This window comes from Mugil cephalus, chromosome 5 (assembly GCF_022458985.1).
Source record: "Mugil cephalus isolate CIBA_MC_2020 chromosome 5, CIBA_Mcephalus_1.1, whole genome shotgun sequence".
Lineage (NCBI taxonomy): Eukaryota > Metazoa > Chordata > Actinopteri > Mugiliformes > Mugilidae > Mugil > Mugil cephalus.
The window spans coordinates 585,481-608,503 of record NC_061774.1 but is presented as its reverse complement, the minus strand read 5'-3'; the positions used below and the strand labels follow the sequence as shown (position 1 = coordinate 608,503).

Genomic DNA, 23,023 nt, shown 5'->3' with positions numbered 1-23,023 from the left:
GTGTCTTACTAGTTACAGCGGTAAAGGGCCCGTCCACTTAACTTTGCACGATGTGAGTTCAGCGCCTCATGTTACTAATTAGGTTTTTCTACTCTTATTTCTTCTATTCCTTTTCTATTCTCTTCTTCACTTTTTCTCTATTCGTAGACCTACTCTTATTTCCTTTAGATCTATATCGTCCTGTCCCCCCTTTTGCGTTGCCAGCAACGCAAAGAAAACCTCAAATTTAGAAATTTAGAACGACGAATAACTTCAACAGCAGCACAACAACCACCCCACAAAGAGTCTTTTACGGTGTGTCCCCACAGCAGCACTGCACAGTCCCCACGAGCAAACCAGCGCACAATATTGTGAAAAACTCACCCTGTATACAAGTCGACTGATGCGGGAGTCAGCTCCTCAGGACTGAAAGCCGATGCTGAGAGGCCACAAACGCGTCCAAGTTTGTGACGCCAAAATTGTTGTATATTGATGTGCTGAAGAAAGAAGTGATCACCGCTGACAAGTCTTATCTTGCATTTAAAAAGGTTTATTTACAAGAAAGAACAATGTCAAACTCTTGCCAAATCTGAGAGAGCTTCTGGCCAATCCCCTCTGCCATTCAGCTTCTACAGACCCCTTATATATGGTTCTTATCCCCAAGAACCCCCATTCACAAACAAAACTTGTCTCCTTACAAGGTCTAGCAGTTTTATGGACTGACAATTGGTACATCACCTTTTAACCTTTAAACTTTATATAGACATCCCCAAAAAGGAAACAAATACTGAGAACGAATAGAGAGGACCATATACTACAGTCCTAAGTCGGACTATAACAGGAGAGCTTAAGTGCATGTAAACACGTTACTCCGGAGTTCTCATTATCCGATTGAGACACCCAGATAATGTGACTGAATTTGAGTTTTCAATCAGATAATGCGTGTGCGCATTCTCCACCACCGCTGCGCTGGCGTGTGACCCTGGAACAAAAACGTCCAAGAAAGCCGGTCGCAGAAGAAGAAGAAGAGAAACAAAGCCGTCTGAGGAATAGCGCGGATCTTACCTGCACCAGAAGTAGCGCGAACATTAAGTACAAGATTAAAAATGTACTATTATCCGTCTGGTTGTTGTTTGAAATACCGGTCCGCCGCATGAGTGACTCTAGTTTATTATATCGTGTAATAGGTCAACCCGGAAATCAGGCCGTATTAACGTGGTATTAACCCGCTAAAAAGATAGTATTAACGTGGTAAAAACTCTTAACCAAAACACTCTTATCCAGTGAATAATACACTAAGGCAAAAAAAAAAACATTAAAAAAAGGTAAAAACCCACAACCAATGTTACAGTTACAGAGTGACAATTGCAATCTGTGGTCTGCTCCATAATATTATCAGTTAACCACAGAGCCATGAGCCATGTTTTAACACTTTTCGTCAGTTGGTGCAGTTGACATGGCATAGATATATACACATAGATGCCGCATTCAGACTTGTCAGACATGTCCACACGGCCACCATCTTGGGCAGGGGTTCTGAGCAGTGGTTAGACTATATCCGGTGCATCGGACTGACTAAAATGACAGATGTTTGTGCCGCTTAAGGATATTCCTATAAAAGAAACACCAAAACAAAGCAACAGGGAATACCATTTCACAGTTGAGAAGATGTTTTATAGGTTTTTATAAGTTATGTATCTGAATTGTAGCTACATAAGCAGAACCCAGCACTGGTCAGATGGACTTGTTTTGTTATTATTATATTGTGATGAATATATATCGGATGAAAATTCAGTGAGTTATGATGATTTTAATCATTAATAGACCTCTGCCTCCATTGACTCCACTAATTAAAGTAGACATGGCTTCCCCCTGCCCAAGATGGCGGCTACGTTGACGCATCATTCCATCCTTCTGGCGGAGGCGGCATCTACATGTATATGTCTATGTTGACTTGTAAACGTACTGTATGTCATAGTCCAGAGTGTAACTAGGGAACCTCGTTTGCTTAAAATCAATATTTTATATAACTGCCTAACTTGTATAAACGAATCTAAGATTGAGGTTTAGACTAACATGTCTCTGTCCTTCAGAAAAAGGAACTTTGTTGATTCTTGTTACTTCAGTTTAAAGAACTTGGATACATGTTATTCTTGTGGCACAACTAGGTTACATTTTATTGACAAATCGTGGTTGTATCACTGGACTTTTGTTTAAATCATTTTAAATATTGGTAGAAAAAGAATATAAAATGTAATGGACTAAAAAACAGGTCATCAAACAAATCTGACTTTTGTAAATCTCTAGTTAATGTTCATGTCTCAATACAAGGCTTTCAGATGGTCAGCTGCATCTTCAAAACATACCCTTTAGCCACTGAATGCAACTTTCAGTTTTCCTAAGCTTTACTTAAACCTCCCATTTCCCTTTCATTAAATCAAGTAATGTTCCCTAGAGGTGACTGAGTTCCATTTAAAATAAAATTCAAACCCACATGGCCCTTTGTGAAAAAGTGATTGCCCCCTAAACCTAATAACTGGCTGAGCCATCCTTAGCAGCAACAACTGCAATCAGGCATTTGCAATAACTTTAGAGGTGGACTTGCTGGTGTGTCTTGGAACATTGTCCGGCTGTTTTCTTGAGCTTGAGGTCATGAACAGATGGTCGGACATTCTCCTTCAGGATTTTTTTTATAGATAGTAGAATTCATGGTATCAAAGCAATTCTCTGTCATTTTTTTTTTTTTGTCTACATAGTGAAAGACCACAGGGTGTCAACATTATATGAGACTGATTGAGTTATATTCTTGCAGCCAAATATTTTGTTACTTCAGTGCGTGTGTGTGACCATCACCAGCCCTCCCTGGGAAATATTCTGTTGATCTTTATTGAGTGTAGTAACCTTGTGTAGCAAGGAGGGCAGTGCTACACCTCAGTGAATACAGGGGGAAAACAAAGGACTGCGAAGATGTGGAAGGATGGACAGTGGAAGAGAGGGATGTGGTGCTGGTAGGAACTGGTGGTGTGTAGGGTTCTGTGCTTCCCAAGTCACCTCACTCAGGTTTGACTAGGTTCAGGGGGGTGCTGTGTAGATCTCTGGAGAGATGGGAGACTCCAGGGGGTAAGGGTGTCCGAGTAGAGGAGAGAAGTCTGCGATAGGAGTGTAAGAACACTCCAGCCCTTATTAGACGGGTCTCATCAATTCTTATTGATGTGATCCAGCACGGGCTGGCAGGTGACATCACACATGCATGTGGGCATTCCCTAAATATGAGTGAGACCATTACCAGTGCCCAGAATCAAGTCAGGAGCCCCAGCCCCCGAGAACCACCACCCCAGTGCGTGGTGCATGGGTAACAAGACCAGAAAACCATCATAGCCACGGGGCACGCCACACCCTGGCGCACTGACGGCGATCACTCCCAGACTGACCGAGCGAGCATAGGCCAGTGCAGGTCAGAATGGCCCCCACAGCCCCCACACCCCCCCATCCACCGAAAACCCCACCCACCATCCACCAGGCGGCAAGAGACACTCCACCGGCCAAGAAGATCCCGTCACCCGTCACCATGCAGCACCAGGAGACAAAGCCCGGCCAAGAGGACACCAGAGAACCTAGGTGACTACCCCGACCAACCGCCGTGGGGCCACAGACCGCCAGCCCAAGACGCCCCTACCAGTGGAGGACCAGGCCCCCTGAGCCATGCCAAGGGATAATGAAAAGTGATAGTGTCCCTATCACTGTGCTTCCTCAGTCCCTGATGCAGAAGCACCCTACACTGTGACCCTGTGACCCTGTGACCCTGGATGTAGTGTGGTGCATTAAGAAAGGGGGAAAGCAGGAGGGTTGGTTGGGTCAGAGGACTGCAGCACACTACTGTCCCGCAGCCTACCCTGACCCTGGCTGATCCTGGATAGTCCATCAAGGTGTGGTGCATTGAAAATTTGGGTGTATGAGGTGTACCTAGTTGTGGGTGTGATAAGTAATGTAGTGTAGCATAGAGTGTGATCTGAGTGCAATTTAGGAGGCAGGCAAGTGAGGACCAAGTCCCCGGCCGCAGGGCTGAGGCATGGCGGTGGCGAATTCTCTGTCATGATGCATTCTTAGATCTCTTTGATGTCAGAGTTCTCTGATGTAATGACAGGTACACACTGTCTTACCTCAAGGCCACCCCTTCAGAGATGCCACACATCTCCTTTCATCCTTCATCTCATATCTATTTGTATATATTTGTTTATAAGACTGTCTGCTGAGAAGCACAGTGCAGTCATAAAACTGCAAACATGCACACATGCTTCACTGTGAGCCAATGCCGGCAAGGTCGTGTAGCTGCTCAGTCATTGCAGTGCCTCTCTCAGCTCTTTATCTCTTTAAGCTGGAAGAGAGAGAGAGAGTGTGGGCATGTGTTCTCTACCTCACAGACGTCAGACCTATCTGTTTCTTCTTGCGTCATCCTACATCTATTCTTTCACATCCGTTATCAGTGCAGTCGGTTGGGTTTTATATACTGCTGAACCACAGTGACAGATTCATGTGACACCATAGCACGGCACTCTGAAAATTTGTAACCATAACAATCATTTTATCTATCATCATGATAATTGTGAATTTAACACTAGACACATACTTTTTTCATTGTGCTTTCAATGTGCTTAACAAGAACTGATATTCTGACCTGATTTTGCTTCCATGCTGTAAACACCTCCAGCTACCATATATTGAAGAAGACTATCTTACCCAGTCACAACATTAAAACCGCTGATAATGAAAATAAATAACACTGACCATCTTGTAAAAATGTAATGTTCTGCTGTGAAACATTTGGATCTGGCATTCGTGTGGATATTATATGTACCCACCTAGACCAGATCAGGCACCCCCATAGTTTTACCCCCTCTTCTGGATTGGGTTAACTGTGCGTGGACCTTTGGTGTCACAGTGGGTATTGAGTATATACTATACAACCTTATCCTATAGCAACAGTTCTTACAGGGCACAGCCTATACAAAACGGATGGTTGACTAAGTAAGTCGTTGTGTAGCTCCTAAGCATAGAAAGAAGTCCAATAACCAACTATATAAGCGATATTTTAAGCTATATTTTTTACTGTACATTTGTAATGCAAAGGCCTACTAAATGCGTATGACAAACTATTCTGTCTGTTGACTATATTTAATTTTAGTTAATTGTGTTCCTCCCTCAGGGAAGTACAGTGAAAGTACAAATGACAACAGTGAAAAGAGAGAACTGTGATTCACTCAGTCATTGTGAACTTATTGCACAAACTATAATTTCATATCAATTATCTAAAATCTCCATTTTTAAGCACAGTGTAATGTTTGAGATTTGCTCTGTCATATGATTATTTGCAAGAGAGAGTAACTCTTTACTGCCTCAGAGAAAACAGGAAATGGTTTTACAGTGTTTGACAGGCTTATTTCAACACATCACACACCATAGTCAAGCCTGTTGGCCATAATGTCATGGAAAGAGAGTTTTGTTTATGCTTACATCACAAATCCCTAATTCAAGATCTGTAAGTATACATGTTCTGACCCTCAATTTTGGTAAGGAAACACTCCCCTGAAGAATGTAACTGAAAAGAAGAGCAACTGAAAACATGTGGAAAATAATGAGAGAGTAAATCTTTGGCAAGCAAGGTTATAACAATATATTTAAGAGCAGATAAAGGTCTAACCATCTGTACTTACCCTCAGCCAATTCACTTATTATTATTATTATTATTATTATTATTATTATTATTATTATTATTATTATTATTCATAAATTGGATGGGGCTGTCCCACATCATTGATTTTTCCTCTTCCTCTTTTTTTTCTCTGCAAATTCAACTCATTCACTAATTCATTCATTAATTTTCCATCTGCTTATCTGAGGTCACGTCGCGGTAGCAACAGGCTAAATAAGGAACTCCAGACATCCCTCTCCCAGACAACATATTCCAGCCAAACGAGACATGGTACATACGTAATCCTTCTAGCCAGATCTGGGTCTACCCCAAATATTACACAAGCCAAATGAGGGGTAGGACTAGGTCTACATTATGTTTGGGAGAGGGGAAAAAATCAAGCTTCTAGAATGTAGGATCTTAACATGGAAGATACAGTGTAACATAAACATAACATATCGGTTCAGTGCAAAGTATGTGAACGCTTATTGGCTCATGAATGGATATCATGTTTATTACAGTTATTTAAAAGGTTTAGATAGCCTCAGTGGAGAAAAAAATGCTCTAGAGATTTCCACCACTTTAACCATTTTGATTACATGATTACATACATGATTGAGTACCAGATAAAGAGCCAACTTAGGCTTTAAATATTGTACTTGACAATACCCTGACAATTACAGTGTTAGTTGGTCAACAAAGTCTCTTAAAATAGTGACTTCGTACTGCAGCAATGATATATGGTTTATATGGTGTGCTACTCAGTTGATGTATGTTTCGTACTTGTTATCATGCTGACAATTAGGCTTTATGTTAGGCAGACATAGTGTTTACATGCTCACTGTCTCAGGTTAGCATGTTAGCATATGTTCATGAAACTGTAACTGTAAAGTAGAGCTGATGCTGAATGAATAGGTATGGAGAAATGTCAGATCACGTGCAATACATCTTGAGAGTGGTTTATGTGTGTACCAAGACATTTTGTCAATCTGTATAGCTGCTCTTGAGGATGAAATCATGCGTCTGGACACCACTTAATTAGTAGTAATAGAAAATGCTTGAGGAATCTAAAGAAAAAAAGAAAATACTTCACAGGAACAAATGCAGAGGTCAGATGCAAGCTATACATAAACCTCAAGGATAAAAATACTGGTTTCTGACTTCCCAAAAAATATAAAATGCAGAGCGCTTTTTGAACAGTGTTCTATGGACAAATGAAAATCAAGTCAGCCTGTACTAGAATAATCAGAAAATAAAAGTATGAAAAGTGACTAGAAAAGTCATGTGCATAAATAGATTTTGTCACCAATGTTCATTCAGAATGTGGTTGAAGAGAAAAGTAGCTGGATGTATAAGCCTATGTGGATATGCTGTCTGCTCAGAAGTACAGATGAGTAACATCGCAAAGCACACTGTAAAAGCAACTCAGGGTTTTTTTTTAAGGTAAAGTAGTGGAATACTCAGTGCAGTGGCTGTGTCAACACCCTGATGACCTGATGGAGCTGCACTGCCTTAACTGAAGACCAAAACTGAGTCAACAACTGAAGACAACTGCTGTAAAGGCCAGACAAAGCGTCGCAAAGGAGGAAACTCCTTTATATTCATGGGTTACAGACTCCAAACACGTACGTGTATAGGGAACTGTGAACTAAAATACAATAATATATAATGTAATTCCTAAATCTTAGCCATGACATTTTGCTTTGGTTCTTCAAATTATAATTATACTACACTTTGAGCTCATACATATCAGCTGCATAAAGTAAATCATGTAAAATGTGCCAATGTCAGTTTCAAAATATGAACCTGTATTTATTGAAAGTCCCAAAAATGGTGAGTTAAAAAAAGCAGTTTGAGCAGTTAGTGTTGAGTGCTGTTGAAATGCGCAATCCACCACCCAAGAAAAAAAAAAAAAACATTTCAGAGGTTACAAGCACTGATAACACTGTGTGTGTGTGTGTGTGTGTGTGTGTGTGTGTGTGTGTGTGTGTGTGTGTGTGTGTGTGTGTGTGTGTGTGTGTGTGTGTGTAGGCCGTTGTTGGATACTGATAAGCCAGCTGGAGGGCACACTGATAAGTTGTTGTATATATGCTAACCAGTACTCTACACTGTGTGTGTGTACATGTTTGCACATTTTGCAATTACATTATGTGGCATTTACAAAAAATATAAATAGTAAGTAATCTTCCCTACATATTATAACTAGCAGTATAGATCTACACATAAAGCTAGAAATGTGTAATAGGTTTAAACTTATCTCCAACATCCCTTTTAAATGATTATTTTTTTCATTTTTAAAAAAGGATTAGGTTCCCTTGTTTTATCTTTTTTGTCTTTTCCTTCTCACACACTGTCCCTGAGCCCCCATCTCTCTTTGAGATAAAAGAGAAAAGGTGGGGCTAACAGAAACACACTAGAGGGGCACACTCTGGTTTAAGCGTCTTATCCAGCACACACATTTTCACGAATTGACTTTCGTAGTACTTAACACATTGACTTTTGCATGTTCGGATGAGTCCACTGTTAAAGGTAGGAAACTGGGAGGAAATATTCAAATATTTGCTAACTGACTCAAAGAAATATACACTATTTTGTTCATGTGCATTTGCGGGAGGAAGTACTGCTTTGGTAATTTGTGCTGAAAGGCTAAGTAACTTTAACAAATGTAAATCCTCAAGAGTAGATCAGAGTTCTGCAGATGAACCTTTAGTAAGTATTTTAGTCCTCATAAAAAAGTATGGATTGGAAAAAAAACTAATTAGTTCAATTCAAAAACATGGTCTTGCTCTAGTGAAAAGCAGAGTTGGCCTCTACTGGAGGTTGATGATGACAAATATATTCTTTCTTGATCTCAGGTTAAAGCCACATTATGACTGAATTAGAAACATCTGGGGGTGGGGAGCATCCACCGCCCTACATTATCTTTCTGGTGGTCTTCCTCTTCTTTCTCACTGGACTTCTGGGCTTCCTCATCTGCCACCTACTGAAAAAGAAAGGTTACCGCTGTCGGACAGGAGACATGGATGATGAAGAGGAAGAGGAGGAGGAAAAGCTTGAAGAAAATGCAGATGGTGAGTTGAGAAGAAAAACAGAATAGACAATAATATTACTTAAAGGACATCTACTAATTTGACGAATAAAGATCAATTTATTAGTATTTGTAATCAATTGTAAAATGTAACTGTGGTTACAGTAGAGCTTTATGAGAAATGCATATGTTGCAGGACTATTCTTAGTCTCTTCAACTGAGGAAAATGAAAGAAGAATTTATTTTGACAGTGTTACTATAAGTTGCTACTGCACATATCTCATAGACAAAGTGCAGCATTATGATATAAGTTTTGCGTATGTCCATTTGATGAATTTCCCAATTTTTGCTCTGTTTTGGTCTCCACCAACTCTTGAAAAAAAAAAAAAATACAAGCTGCTAACCTTTAGTTGTAGCTTCCCAGCTTTACATAAGTAAAATAAAACAATACAATAAAAGTTTAATTTGTAACATGCAAAAACTAACAACAAGCTAAATAGGCAAACAGCAAAAAGTATAGAATTATTTTTCAGTGAGGTCATGACAAATGGGGACAACTTTCCCACATTTTGCAAGATATTTCGTTGTGACAGCAAGAAACTCAAATATGATAACCTTCATGATGTGGCAGTTAGCAATAAAGATTGCAACTCCTCTTCATCAACTTCAATTAGTTTGTTCTTTTGCTGTGTTACAGATGAGGATGAAGAGAACCAAGATACAGTGGAGCAGATACTCAAATGTATCATTGAAAATGAAGGTAACAAATACAACATTTTTTGGTTAGAATTTTGTAATAGTTGTGCTTTATTTAGTATCATTAAAAGCTTGGGTTCATCAAACGCAATTGATCCTTATCTAATTTATTCTCCACCTTCATTATTTTATGTGTATTTTTTTTCTCTGCTATTATGCCATCTTTTTTAATGTACTGTTTTGATTACGGGATTACATCTCGTCAATATATTTCTGAATTCCAGCTACAGTTACATGATTTCTATTGTAATTTGTGTTCTTCTTGTCACCTCAAGCAAATATGGAAGCCTTCAATGAAATGTTGGGAAACCATAATGTCTGTGTGCGCCATGACCCAAGGTAAGCCCAGTTATTGAGATAACTTTGCAAATATGTTACTATATATGACCTACGACATGATTATGCAGTATAATCAATCAATTTAAAAACGGACATTTGAAGACCATATGGAAGCAAGGGTGGTGTATTGGAGTATGTAGGATTTTCACATATGGGAATCCTGTCAAGGATAATGTCTCATGAGCACCACAGTAGTCTTAAAATTGTAAAATTGTAGTTGCATGGCAAAAATTAAATTTTCTATTTGTAATATGATTGATTTTCTCATGACAATGGCACATGACAAATTTTAGAATGTAATACATAGTAAGTGAAAAGTTTGTGCATATAGTTTAACTTGGTTCAAGTTTTCCAGCATGGAAAATGTTGGATACATATGTAGGTGTATACATTTGATTGGCAAGGTGAATGAGTTGCAATGCTTGCAAAACTTGCTGGATGCTCTTTGTCATGAGTAGTAAGTAAGATGCAGGCTCCTCCTCGTAATTTACAGTAATAATAGGATCTGCTGCCAATATCTTACTGCCACAAACAGTAAGTGCTACTGTGCTCAGAATCTTAATCACTAGGTACTGATTGGTTCACAAGTTATTACATATTCAAGTGTACACTTTACTGACTCTACCAAACTGGCTGATAATTCAATCTAATTTAAATAACCTGCCGATGTTGATGTTCAGGTTGCGTAAGGAGTCAATTGGTGGTGTTCCTCCCCATCACCACACAGTCCACTCAGGCACCGACCACAACTCCTGCCATCTTTGTGCCCAGGAGCGATCTAAAAAGGGTCGTAGACAAAGCAGAATTCCCCGCTCCAAACAACGACCAGGAGAGCAGACTGTCTTCTCTGTTGGCAGGTAACAATACACTCTAAACGCCCATGCACAGTGCACAAACAGTAGCAATGACAAAACCATGAGGTGAAGACATACTTTATAATCTGTGTATCTCCTCAGATTCCGTGTCATCCACACTGATAAGAAGGTCCATGGAAGTCCTAATCCTTTGGCCATTTCAGGGGACCAACTGGACCAATCCCAGGATAGCGAAGAGCGGAAGGTGGATGGATACAACCTGAGAAGCATGTTTAAGGACGTCCGACTGCCTTCTGAAAGTGTCAATGGGGTAACTCCAAAACGAAAGAAGAGTGTGACCATATTTGGACTGAGGCGAGACAGTGACCCTGTAACTACTAAATCAGGGGAGGGGACAGTTAGTAAGACAGAAGGGGTTAAATTTGCTATTCAGCAGCAGTCTGTCGTACTGGAGGAAACCCTGCAGCAAGTGAACATTGAAGTTTGTCCAGAGTGTAGTACTAAACCTGGTTCCAACACCAACCTTGAGCCCGCTTTACTTCTGCAAGAAGTTAAAACACCACTTTCTGTCAATTCTCCCTCTTTCCAAAGCAAGAAACAAGCCCATGAGCCTAGCTCTGGTCTCGAGGAAGACTCTAAACTTAGGTCCAGTCCTGAACCCCATTCAGTGATTATGATAAATTCTTCTGCTGGGAGCACAACAGCCTCTGCCCCCAGTTCCTTCACTATTCCATTATATAATAGAGTAAATTTTGAGGATAAGGAGATAAAGAATAAAGAGGCGCACAGCCCTGGACCACTGCAGACCTCTACACCCATTGCTCCTATCCCAGGATCGATTCCCAATTTCCCACATGTCATCTCTGGCAGTCAGCCTGAAACTCATTCTAGAACAGGTGTTCCAGTCATGCAAACTCTACCTGACCAAAGCTACAGCCCAAGCCCCAAACTAAGCTCTAAAAATATACCATCGGAGGGTGCAAAAATGACCATTTCCCCTGCCCTTTCGCATAACCAAAAACTCTTGCCAGGCCAAGAAATATTTGCCCGATCCCCTATTTCACCTTCATGCTTAGGACAAAGTGCTAGTACATTACAAGGCCAATCTCCCTCACCAGCTCTTACTGCTGGCCCTAAGCTTGATGCTTTTCCAGTATCATTACAAACCTCAACAGACCAGACAGAAATGAAGAGAGTTGGAATTCTCAAAACAACTACATTTTCTTCAGTTTTGGCAGAGGATTCTAAAGGTTGTGCATACTCTTCCTCTAATGATTTTAAAGATAAACTGAGCAATTCCCCTTTGTCACCTTCCAGCCCACTGTCACCATCCTCACCTCTAGCAGACAGAATAAGTAGTGGGACCAAAGATAAGGCCACTCCTGACAGCAAGAGAGAATTCTCTGTTTTCACTATGGTAAAGGAAGAAAAGTCTTCTCCTTCAATACAGGACCACAAAGGAGAGACTTCTGAACTCGGGACTAAATCAGAAAAAGAATACTTACTGGTACTGCAGCTGTTAGTCAGGGAGGAGGGGTTTGACAATCTTAACACTATTGGATGGAATATGAATAAGTAGCTGCTAAATGGCTGTTTTTGCAGTCACTGTGAGCATGTCATCTCATTGTTGTTGTAGATATCCTACCCACAAATGTCCTATTCATGGTGGTGCTGCAGCAAAGAGGATGACCAAAGTCATTCAGATATTACTAGGAACTAACAAACTCCACTGACATCCTTAGGGCACTAGTATGGTAAAAGTAGACTTCTGAAGTATTGTTTTTTTATGAACATCAAGTTCACCTTGAATTTCCACATTATTACTTAATGTTTATTGTTACAACTTAATAAGATATTAATATTACATAATAATACAGGAAATGGGAAAAATAAATTAGTGTTTTTAAAAATACATACAATACAACAAAAGCTATCCGCAATGCATTTTCATTTACAAATCTGTAAAGTACTTAAGGATTTTAGTCATCAGAAAATTAGTCCTGCAATGCCATGGAAGCAATACATTAATAAAAAAAAATCTATACTAATGGCAATATATCTTAGCTTCTTAATGATTTTTGATATAATGTTGATTTGCTGTTTGCCTTCTTGGGTTAAAGTCTGAACATTGGCAAAATGCAGAAACAAATGACTGGAAGCTTATTTCTTTGATTTCAAGTGTATGGAGCACTTAAAAAATAATAATAATAATAATTGTATTTGCTACCTTGCATTACCTTCTTGATGTGCTAACAGTCAAGAAGTTACTGTTAGGTAGCAAGTGTAATTTTTGATGGGTTCAGTTGTTTATGAGTTCTTATCAAGTCTTCTGAATCAAAATATACAGGACAAGCACAAAAAGAGCAACAGTTATTCTGTTGGCAGCTGTACCAATGGAGATTTGTCAACTTAATGAATTTTTACCAAGTTCTTGTAACTGTAGCTGCTTTTGGCAAGTACAGTGTGTTGCCCATTTATTCAGACAGTCTAGTTCCACGCCAATTCCTTTTTCTATTTTTTCCCAATTTAAAATAAGGCCATTTTGTTCACACAGCCGTTCATGTAACTTATATTTTTGGGAGTGTGTGTGTTTCATTAGGAAATTTTGCACTAGGGTGGACAGTAGTGGTGTGTGGTGAGGTTCATGGCTGGTGAGACACTGACTTCATCAGAATCAAATTTACAAATATATTGACTGGCAGCAGTTTACAAGTTATGTTTCATTTCTGCATTCTTTACACATACAAACTGTAGCACACAAAACGCACATTTCATTAAAAAACAAAACAAAACAAAAAAACGTTATTGCTGTCTTACCTATACTTATAAGTCTATTTGCCGCTCCTTTTGCACAAAAATATCCATTACTTTCTGGTAAAAGTCCTCCTTATCTTCCTTCAGTTTTAAAAGTCTCTCTGTCTCAGTGGAGATCACTGCCAGGGAAGAAAGCTGTCCTTGATCAGTTCTCTTCTGGCTGCATGTTTTGAGTATTTTCAGTGCTGAGAAGGACACTGATGCTGTAGTAGCTGGCACAGTGAGCACTAACTGGAGCAACTTTGTTGCCTCAGGAACAGTTGCAATAAGACCCTTCTTGGCCAAAATGCTGAGAAGCTGTCCTGGAGATTTACATTCATCCATCACCGTTTTGAGCTAATGGCAATGATATCGGCCTGTAGTCTGACAAAGTCAAAGAACTTGGCATACTTTGACAGGCTCTGCAGTTTCGTGTCATCAAAATGATGTAACATTTCACAGAATTTTGCGCAATCCACCAAACCGAGGAAAGCAAGTTTATCGAAATCAAGTTCATCAAAATCAAATTGGTCGTCGAAACTGTCAAACTCCAGTCACATGCGTACGATATCTGAAACTGTGTCGGCGATGCATGCAAGACAGTATTCAATGTCCATCACCTTGTTTTGCAGCCCTCATATGCAGTAATAAGAAAGCATGTCGATGCTTTTGACAGCCATCGATCGTACTGCTGCTGCCGCACCTGCTGCCATCATCAGCGTGTCATTATCCCAGCTATCAGGATTTTCCATAATGATATTAAATACAGCGCACAGATCATTTTGGTGCATGCTTATTGTCTGCAGCAGCCTAGAGTTAGAATACCATCTTGTAAGGGCTGCTCTGGGTAAACGGCGCTTGACAACATCATCCAATAAGTGAGTGTGCTTTGTGTTAAAAGGGAGTTTTTCCTTGCCACTGTCGCCCTTAGGCTGCTCTGGAGGATGCAGGCCGTTTTTTGTAAAGCATCTTGAGACTATTTGTATTGTTATTGACACTATATAAATAAAATCGAATTAAATTGAATTACAGCAGCCCCTTCATAAGTCTGAGCTACAAGCTTCAAGTCACAAAATCCCATCTGAGACCAGACAGTGCCACAAGTTGAGAAAAGAATGCAAAGAACGCAGAAAAGGCGGTTTCAGGACATCCACAAAGCCAGTCTTTTCGTGTATACCACTCCGTTTGAAAAGAGCGGGTAATCTTCTGTCCTGTAGTCTGAAGCAAACCTTTCAGCTCTGGCGTTTAATTATTATCTCCTGCTTCGATTGAAAGTCCACTTTACAAAATTGTGTAAGTGTAGAAATGTAGTCGTCTATGTTGAAAGTCGGTCTGGGCGAGAGGGAAAAAAAATAAATGTATCCTGCACTTGACTTGCTTACTGCATTGTAGCTACCTAGCCGAGCTTGCAGTCATTTAATCTGCAGCCATGGAGTCACAAGAGAATTTCTGGGATCTTGAGCCTCAAGGCAGCCCCCTTGCCATGAGGCAAGAGAACTGCCTGCCTCACCTCAAACCTGTTCTCTGTCGTTTATGATCGCTCAGCACACGAAACACACGTTACACACACACAGTTGGTGACAAAAACACTTTACATTATATAAGCTAAATTATGGAAAATTAGTTCATATATTAAATGTGTTTGAACTATTTTATTGGTGACATACAGACAGGAATATGCTCTCACTGCATGGCAGCCAGCACAGTCAGCAAGGTCTTGCGCAATCCAAGGTGAGTCTCAGCTCGATGCTTCTCTTCCAAGCATTTGAATGGGAAATAAAAATAAAAAATAATCAAAATTGATGTAACTAAATGAAAAATAAATATTTCATAGTACAAATCACTTGGTTAATATAACAATTAAATTATTTTATCATTGTATATTCTTTTTTCTTTCCATGATGGAAACCGCACGTCACTGGTGGACAGTTGGGGTTTGTCTCCCCTGAACTATAGAATGTTCACGCAAGGTTCACACTGATGTCAGAACCAATGAAAACCTTTGAAATTGCGTTCTATGAAAAAAAAAAAAGTGCTCACTATCCACACAAGAATGACCTTGCAAAGATAATAGAACCTATAATGCGGATGCTTTCATCATTGTCCTCCACAAACCTACAGTCACAGTCCAGGTGTACTGTGAGTAGTGGTTCAGCAATAGGCACCTTTCCTCTACTTTCAGTAACCACGTTTGAGGTGGAGACATTGGAAATTGAATCTACTTTTGTGATGTTGTCCTCAGGCTGCTCTGGAGGTTGCAGGCTGTTTTTTGTAAAGCGTCTTGAGACAATTTGTATGGTTATTGGCGCTATATAAATAAAATTGAATTGAATTGAATGGCAGGCAAGTGCATTTTTCGCAGCACCACCCAAACCTCTGACATACAATAGTTAAACCAATACAGTTACTACATTATCTGCGTGCTAACTGTTCCAGCCTCAGAGCGCATTTTGTTTCTCTGGAATTATGATAGACTTAGACAGATTTTAACGATCCACGAGGGAAATTACATTGTCACTGTAGCTTTGTTACAAATAAAAATAAACACAAGAAAGAAAATAAAATGAGATTAAAGTAAAATAAAAAAGTGTAATCAAAAAATGTATAGAATTAGCAGTATGAAAAAGTATACAAAAATTGTTGGCAAAAACTGTTTGGTCAACAGCGGCATGGACCGTGTTGTCGCATGTTTCTCGTTAATGGTGTCTCCTTGTCGTTGTCTGCTGAGAGAAGGATGTAAATACTAACAGAGTGTGTCCGCCCGTCGAAGACCTCGCATTCCGCTTGAGGACGGATGGCACCGCCAACCTGAACCTCCTTCTCTGCACCGCCACCTCCAACTCCAGTCTGGCATTCTCAGGACCTCTCCTGAAGCTCAGCAGGACTCTCAGACCTCACTCCGGGCAGCTCAGGGGACACGGACAGGAACACACAAACGGAACACAACGGCCGCTCCGCCGATCTCCGCAACCAACGACACAGCCAAAAACAAAAAGTCAGAAGAAAAAAAAAATACATATATAAAAATACTTTATACTTTTTATTAAAAAATACCAGTCTTGAGATCAACACTACTTCTGTCCCATTATGTTACTTCATCATTTGAACATACTCGGCATAAAATCAATACTGACCAAAAGCAATCTTATTATAACTGCATATTGAAAAAAAAAATCCTCCCCAATAATTCCCTTGAAGAAGGGACAACTAGTAGTAAAAGTTTAAAGCAATAATGTATACAACTACATACTGCACATAGGAAAAAGTTGTATAACCAAACCTTATGATATTTTGTTTCAGAAGCAAACTAACTTTTGTGATGTTTCTTACTTTATTCTCAACATTCAAAGATTTTCTTTAGACATAACACTGGCATCTAGCAGAACTCCAACGTAGAAGAATGCTCCAGCAATTCTTAAAGTGGCTGCATGTCACCTGTAGCTCAGCAAAGAATAACTTTTTTAAAGTTATTCTTAGCGTATTAATGGTTGTTTCTTGTCTGGCTTATTGTTTTTCTGTGCCTTGAACCAATCAAATGGTTTTAGTCGTTTTTGTCTTTTGTGCCGTGCTTTTATTTCCTGGTGTAGTATATTAACTTCTTTTTCTTCTTATCTGTCCCTTTCCTGTGCTTGGGGGTTGTGAAGGATGTATAAAGTTAAAGGTTAAAGGTTAAAGGTCAAAAGGTCATTTACCAGATGCCAGTTCATAAAACGAACCAGGACATACAATCTAAAGCTTTGTTTGTGTATGGGGGTTCTCGGGGATGACCATCCTATATAAGGTGACTGTGGGAGCTGAATGGGAGAGGGGATTTGACGATTGGCCAGAGGCTCTCTCAGATTCGGCAAGAGTTTGACATTGTTCTTTCTTGTAAATAAACCTTTTTAAATGCAAGATAAGACTTGTCAGCGGTGATCACTTCTTTCTTCAGCACATCAATATACAACAATTTTGGCGTCACGAACTTGGACGCGTTTGTGGCCTCTCAGCATCTGCTTTCAGTCCTGAGGAGCTGACTCCCGCATCAGCCGGCTTATATACAGGGTGAGTTTTTCACATTATAGTGCGCTGGTTTGCTCGTGGGGACTGTGCAGTGTTGCTGTGGGGACACACCGTTTAAGGCTCTTTGTGGGGTGGTTGTTGTGCTGCTGTTAGAAGTTGTTCATCGTTCTAAATTTCTAAATTTGAGGTTTTCTTTGCGTTGCTGGCAACGCAAAAGGGGGGAACGGACGATATAGATTTAAAAGAAATAAGAAGATAAGAAAAAGAGAAGTTAGGATTAAGGAATAAAAGGAAATAAGAGTAGGCCTACAAATAGAGAAAAAGTGAAGAAGAGAATAGAAAAGGAATAGAAGAAATAAGAGTAGAAAAGCTTAATTAGTAGCATGAGGCGCTGAACTCACATCGTGCAAAGTTAAGTTGAGGGGCCCTTTACCGCTGTAACTAGTAAGACACATGGTCTTTGGTAGCAGTGTGAAAATTGGCTTTATTGGCTTTAAAGGAATTGGCTTAAAGTAAAAATAGGATAAAAAAGAGAGAGAGAGAACTCCTGGGCCCAGGGGAAATTAGGAACATTTGAATTTTTCAAAAAAAAGAGGTAAATTTAGAGGAAAATAGGAAAAGAGGATATAAGAGTTAAAAGGGAATAGAGAAAAAGGGGTTCTATAGCTTGAGGTTACTAGGGCAGGTCTAGGACCGCTAGAAAGAATCGCCTAAAAAAGAAAAGAGAAGAAAATAGGAATAGTTAATAGAGAAAGGGAAAATAGTAGTTAGTTAAAAGAAGAAGTTAGTTAGAGGTTAAAGTTAGAGGTAGAAGTTAGAGAGAAGTTAGAGGCCTAGTTATTTGGAAGAGAAATGTGTGATCACTTTAAATTTGTGTGTTCTGTATGTGTTGTCTGTGGATCCTTGTTGTGTGTGTGTCAACCGGTTTTATGAAGTAATATGTTAGATTTTATGTTGAATAAAACGAATAAAATTAGGAAATAGGAGATTAAGGCGATAAAAATAATAATATCCGTACATATTCAGTATTTGCTAAAATACTATGAGCCTTTTTTTAAGGACATTTGATAAACATATGAGCCTGTAAAGGACGTTTGATAAATATAGTATGAGCCTTTTGTGGGGACTTTTTTGGTTAAAATACTATGAGCCTCTGCTTGGAGGACTTTGGAAACTGTTAAAATATATGAGCCCCAGAAAAAGGACTTTATATTTAAAGAAATAATAAAGGAAAGTGTTGGCAGGAATGTGTTAGTCACATTGAAGAGTGTATTGTACTTAGTGGTTTTCTACAATGTTAAAGTGTTTGTCTGTTGTCTCTTTTTATGGGGTGAGAGTTCAAGAAGGAAGTAAAAGGACAAGGGGGGTGTCTGGAGGCAGAGGAGAGAACAGCTGGTCTACCTCACAGGAAACCTGAGGCTTGCAGGCGACAGCACACGCATCTGAACCCAACAACAAGGCCAGTGTGATTTTATCCACGGACTCTTTCTAATCTACCTGCTTTTTGACCTCTATGCATTTGTTAATGGTTGATATTGATGATACATATATTGTTTGATCGGTAATCAGATTTGGGACAACAACAGTATATTCATTTGTTTGCACATAGCATGTATGTTGCAGTTTGAGGCTTGGCAATGACTGACCATTCAAATAACAGAGTTTGATTTCTGCTGAGTTGGGGAAGCTGTACCTTGCAATTTGATCGGTTGTTTGTATATGGTTGATATTGTGTGTGGACCTGGCGTTGTTTGCTCTTACATCTGTAGGGTTGTTTTTGCATCCTCTGAAGTTGGCAAATTGATTCATTTGTTTGTTGATTGTGATAAAAAGGGGGAATATAGGTAGTAATAATAATAGTGTATCAATTAAAATAAACATAATAATAGGATAATAGAATAGAGTTAAGGTTATTTTTAATTAGGTTGAATTTGATTACAGATAAAAAGGGGGTGTTACTATTATATTAAAAATGGATAACTCAAAAGTAACTACTCCTGTTGAGGTAGTTCAGAAGAATAACCCTTTAATTAAAGGTATTGCAAAGATGTCACAGAAAGGGTGTAAGCGTTGGCCTGAAATTGAGCAACCATGGCCAGTGATAGGAACCTTTAATCCAGAAGTAATAAAAACAATACAGGTGCTTGTGACCACATATAAGGCAGACGAAAAGAAAGGAAGAAAAGGTGAAAGACGTAAACAGAAGAGACAAACGGAGCTTGGCATTCTCCAGTTGTTTGAGAAGGAGGGACAGAAATGGAAGGAGATGAAGAAAGACTGTGAAGAGAAGACGGTAGATGAAATGAAAAAGAATGTGAAGAAAACAGAGAAGTTAATGGCAGAGATTGATGCACCCTTTTCACATGTAGTTCCAGTACAGGGACCTCCGCCGTATAAGAAGGAGATGGAGCTCAGGGAAGTTTATCCTCAGCTTCCGGTAATTAGTCAAGAGGGCAATTACCACATTAAGAATGAGGCTGAGCAGGTTATAGAAGTGGGGAAAGCAGAGACAACTATTAGGATGTATCCAAGTACAAAAAGTAAAAAGAAAACGACACGTTTGGAGACCGGAGGACGATTGAGAATTAAAAGGATGGATTTTGGAGAAGTGGAGGATCAGAGTGATGAAGAAGAAGCCATGGGAGGATATGATCCAGCAGTCAGACGACTACTGGCCAGAGCGGAAAGAAGAGGAGGTACAACAGGAAGAAGAGTGGAACTGAGAGATGAAAGTGAAGTTGAAAGTGGAAGTGAAAATGAGATTGAAAATGAGGACAGTGATGAAGAAAGTGAGAGTCCTACTCTTTTGAAGTCTGCTAAGATAAAAACTGCTTATAGAGAAGAAGAAAGACGACAGATTTTAAGAGAAGTTGAAGAGAATATAGATCGATGCTGTAGATGTCTGGACAAATGCACTACACCAAAAGGAAGGAAGGCATTAGAAGACCAATTACAAGAACTGCAGATTCAGAAGAAAAAAGGGCGCGAAAACAGGTTCCCAAAAATTGGACAAGGAATATGAACTGCGTTCAAGGAAAGAGAAGAAGCCTGGTAAGATGTGTCCAGTTGTCATAAGAGGTCAGAATTTGGAGTATAAACCTTGGCAGAGTACTGACATGTCAGATATACTTGAGAATTTACCTACTCTTCAAGATGGAGCACACCCTTGGATCTCAAAGTTGGAAGAGATCATGGTGGGGACGCAAGCTGCAGTAGGAGACATTAAGAGATTGCTGGCTAATATACTTGGGTTCCAGCCATGGGGGAGATTTTGCAGAGAGCTGGATTAAACCGTTATGTGGAAACTGCTGTAAATGATTCAGAGCTGTTTGCAGCAAATAGAGGTCGAGTATGGAGAGCATTGAAAGATACATTTCCGACAAATATACACCCCGACAACATTCTCATTGAGCCACTGGGACAGGAAGAAAATCCGAGGGCCTATGTGTCGAGAGCCTATCAAGTGTGGAGAAATGTCACAGGAAACGATCCAGAGGAGAGCCAAATGGAGCAATCAATTTTGCGAGCCAAGATACAGAAGGGGCTACCTCTACCAGTGCGGAGCAAATTGGCAGAAGTGGTTGGTCTTGGAAATATGGCGAAGGGTGTATATACAGACCATGTAGCACATCAAGTGGACCTGTATAGAAAGAAGGAGTATGATCAGAAGGAACAAGATCAAGAAACTCTTCGGAAACTCAATCAAATACAATTGGTGGATAACAAGAAGAAGGAGAAGAAGCAGGCTTTAGTTTTACAGAGCCAGCCTGAACAAAATCAGCCGCCACCACAATTGCAGCCAAACCAGGTTCAGTTTCAATCACCTCAACCGTCCCCAGTGGTCCCTGTTGTTTATAACACACAACCAACTTTTGGCCAGCTGCAAATATGGAGAGGAAGAGGTCGAGGAACCTTTGGAAGAGGAAGAGGAAACTTTAATTTCCAACAGTTCTCAGAAGTGTGTTATAACTGTGGACAGTTTGGACACTTTGCTCGTGAGTGTGATAGACCAGGAGGAAATTTCAGAGGAAACTTCAGGGGAAATGCAAGAGGAGGATTCAGAGGTCAGCAATTGATAATCCGGGGACCGGCGAACCCTTATAGGGGTCCAGAGCAAGGATTTTAGGGGTGCCCGGAAAATTCGAAAGGGGGTGTCAGCTGGTAGTGTCAGGGCCGGAACAAGATCCAACAATAATGGTGAAAGTAAATAATAGACCATTAGAAGTGATGGTAGATAGCGGAGCGGCTTTCACCTGTATTCGGCCTGAAGATGCTATACACCTCCCTATGTCTGGTCAATTGATACGGACGGTCGGGGTTTGAGGGAGTGAAACAGCTGGTACCTCTTACAAAACCAATTGAGCTCTGTTACAAAAATCAAAAGACTACAATACCTATATTGGTTTCAGAACACACACCGATTGCACTGTTAGGTGGAGATGCCATCTGATACTGCTTACCAACTATTGATGACAACAGATGTTGAGGCCTCTTCAGTATGCTGGATTGGAGATCTTAGTGCAGAGTTTTTGGAACCTGTTAGATTGTGGGAGAAGTTCATTGTAGCAAATATGCCTGATGCAAAACTTCCAGACTATTCGCTTCATTGTACGCTCAAGTATTTTAAGGACGCTGCCCAGTCAAATTGTGAGGAGTGGATAAGTCATCAACCAAAAGAAGTTGAACTCACCTCGTCTTGTATAATTTTGGGACCACAAGGAGCAGCAATGATGGTTGATATGAATGAATATGTGAGCGAAAAATATAAAATCAAAGAGAGTGTACCTCATGTGACTTTGATGGTGTCTGAAGAATATGAACAGAAAGATATAGGAGAAATGATGGCGGAAGCAGTAAAAGCTGTTTTTGCACCAGTAGAGGGGAATTCTGCCATCTGGAAGAGTGAGGATCAGCGGTTTCTCAAGATTATGATATCTGCTCAAGGACATGGGCGACCACAAGTTGTCCAAATGACACATGAAACGATATGTGGGGTTGAAATGGACGCAGACGTTTTGAGGAGAGAAATGTTACAGCAAGTACCTGAATGTTTGTGGTCTCGATACAGTACTGATATTGGTCTTGTTAAATCAGCTCAACCAGTGAAAGTGGAACTTAGACCTGGAGCCAGACCTCCTTGGAAGAATCAGTATCCACTGAAAGAAGAGGCAGTTCAAGGGATTGAACCACAGCTTGAAGGACTTCTGAGAGCAGATGTGCTGAAGATAACTCAAAATCCTATAAGCAATACGCCATTGTTGCCTTTACAGAAACCAGATGATTCCTATCGCTTGGTTCATGATTTGAGATTTGTGAACGAAGTAGTAGCCGATTTTCCAGCAGAAGTGCCAGATCCGCATACTTTGTTAGCTCAAATTCCCCCAAATGCTACACATTTTACAGTATTGGATTTATGTGGTGCATTTTTCAGTGTTCCATTGAGCGTAGAAAGTCAGGGTTTGTTTGGGTTCACATACAAGGGACAGTTTTATGAGTACAAAAGGTTGCCACAGGGATTTAAACATAGTCCTCATATTTTCAAGTATTGAAAGATGATTTGGCAGGACTAGATCAAAAATTAAAAAGTACAGTGGTTCAATATGTAGATGACATTATTATTTG

General features: G+C 39.9%; 1 protein-coding gene across 3 annotated transcripts in view; it reads left to right on the top strand.

Moving 5' to 3' along the window:
• Window positions 1–16,967, top strand: part of rell2 (RELT like 2) — a 42,677-nt gene extending 25,710 nt beyond the window's left edge. Inside the window, exons 1-7 of one of the 3 annotated variants that reach the window (XM_047584969.1) lie at window positions 8,047–8,197; window positions 8,524–8,739; window positions 9,394–9,456; window positions 9,728–9,791; window positions 10,472–10,648; window positions 10,748–10,916; window positions 16,133–16,967. In XM_047584969.1, coding sequence (XP_047440925.1) covers window positions 8,538–8,739; window positions 9,394–9,456; window positions 9,728–9,791; window positions 10,472–10,648; window positions 10,748–10,916; window positions 16,133–16,423 — 966 coding nt within the window. In that variant the 5' untranslated portion in view covers window positions 8,047–8,197; window positions 8,524–8,537 and the 3' untranslated portion in view covers window positions 16,424–16,967. Of the gene's footprint in view, window positions 1–8,046; window positions 8,198–8,523; window positions 8,740–9,393; window positions 9,457–9,727; window positions 9,792–10,471; window positions 10,649–10,747; window positions 13,381–16,132 lie in introns of those variants that run through there. The other 2 variants (XM_047584967.1, XM_047584968.1) reach the window with 2 other exon arrangements.
• The last annotated feature ends 6,056 nt before the right edge of the window (window positions 16,968–23,023 follow it).